The 657-nt window shown below is 58.6% G+C and overlaps 1 protein-coding gene across 1 annotated transcript in view; it reads right to left on the bottom strand.

The window, feature by feature from the left end:
• Positions 1–625: 625 nt before the first annotated feature.
• EMH_0096490 (uncharacterized protein) overlaps positions 626–657 on the bottom strand; it is a gene marked incomplete at both ends in the record, with an annotated part of 834 nt that continues 802 nt past the window's right edge. The window contains one exon of the mRNA XM_013502405.1: positions 626–657. Within this exon, the coding sequence (XP_013357859.1) occupies positions 626–657 (32 nt within the window).

The raw sequence follows: 657 nt of genomic DNA, 5'->3' as shown, positions 1-657 counted from the left end.
TCTCCGCGGGGGCCCCTCGTGGCTGCAAGGCGCGCAGCACCACCATGCCCAGCTGCAGTGCCCTCCCCATCGCCCCCAGGTAATACGCTAAGTCCGCAGCAGCTGCTGCTGCTCCCTCCTCGCCTGCTCCTGTGTACACCGCGTCGTCGGACAAATCCCCTGACCCAGACAGTGCCTCCTGCAGCTCCCCTAACTCCGTCCTCAAGTCCTTCAGCGCTGCCCCGAGGCCCCCACGAGCAGCCCCCAATGCGCGCAGCCCCATAGAAGATACCTCTCCACAACCATTCGCATGCGCAGCTGCATGCAGCGTCACGGATAAGAACTGATACCGCGCCCAACCATCCACAGGCCACCTGCGCGCAAACACACCAAACAACCTAAGCCCAAAACCCCAATGCTGAACTCCATAGATGAAACCTTAAGCATAAATTCCGCTCTGTTTCATAAGGTACTCCGTTCAACCCTAAAGCCTAACCCCTCAACCCTTCCATAGTAAGGGACACTGATGCACCGACGAGTCGCGCGTGCCTGCTTGCTGGTGCTGGCTGCAGCCTTCAGCCAGCCAATGCCGCTACGAGGGTTTGTAAGAAACTGCTTATCCCCCCATAGCCTGTGCATACTGAGACTAGAAACTGAGACAAACCCCAACAGCAAACG

Source organism: Eimeria mitis, genomic scaffold (genome assembly GCF_000499745.2).
Source record: "Eimeria mitis Houghton genomic scaffold, Emh_scaff9093, whole genome shotgun sequence".
Classification (NCBI taxonomy): domain Eukaryota; phylum Apicomplexa; class Conoidasida; order Eucoccidiorida; family Eimeriidae; genus Eimeria; species Eimeria mitis.
The sequence above is the reverse complement of the archived record's forward strand: the minus strand, read 5'-3'. Positions and strand labels throughout refer to the sequence as shown.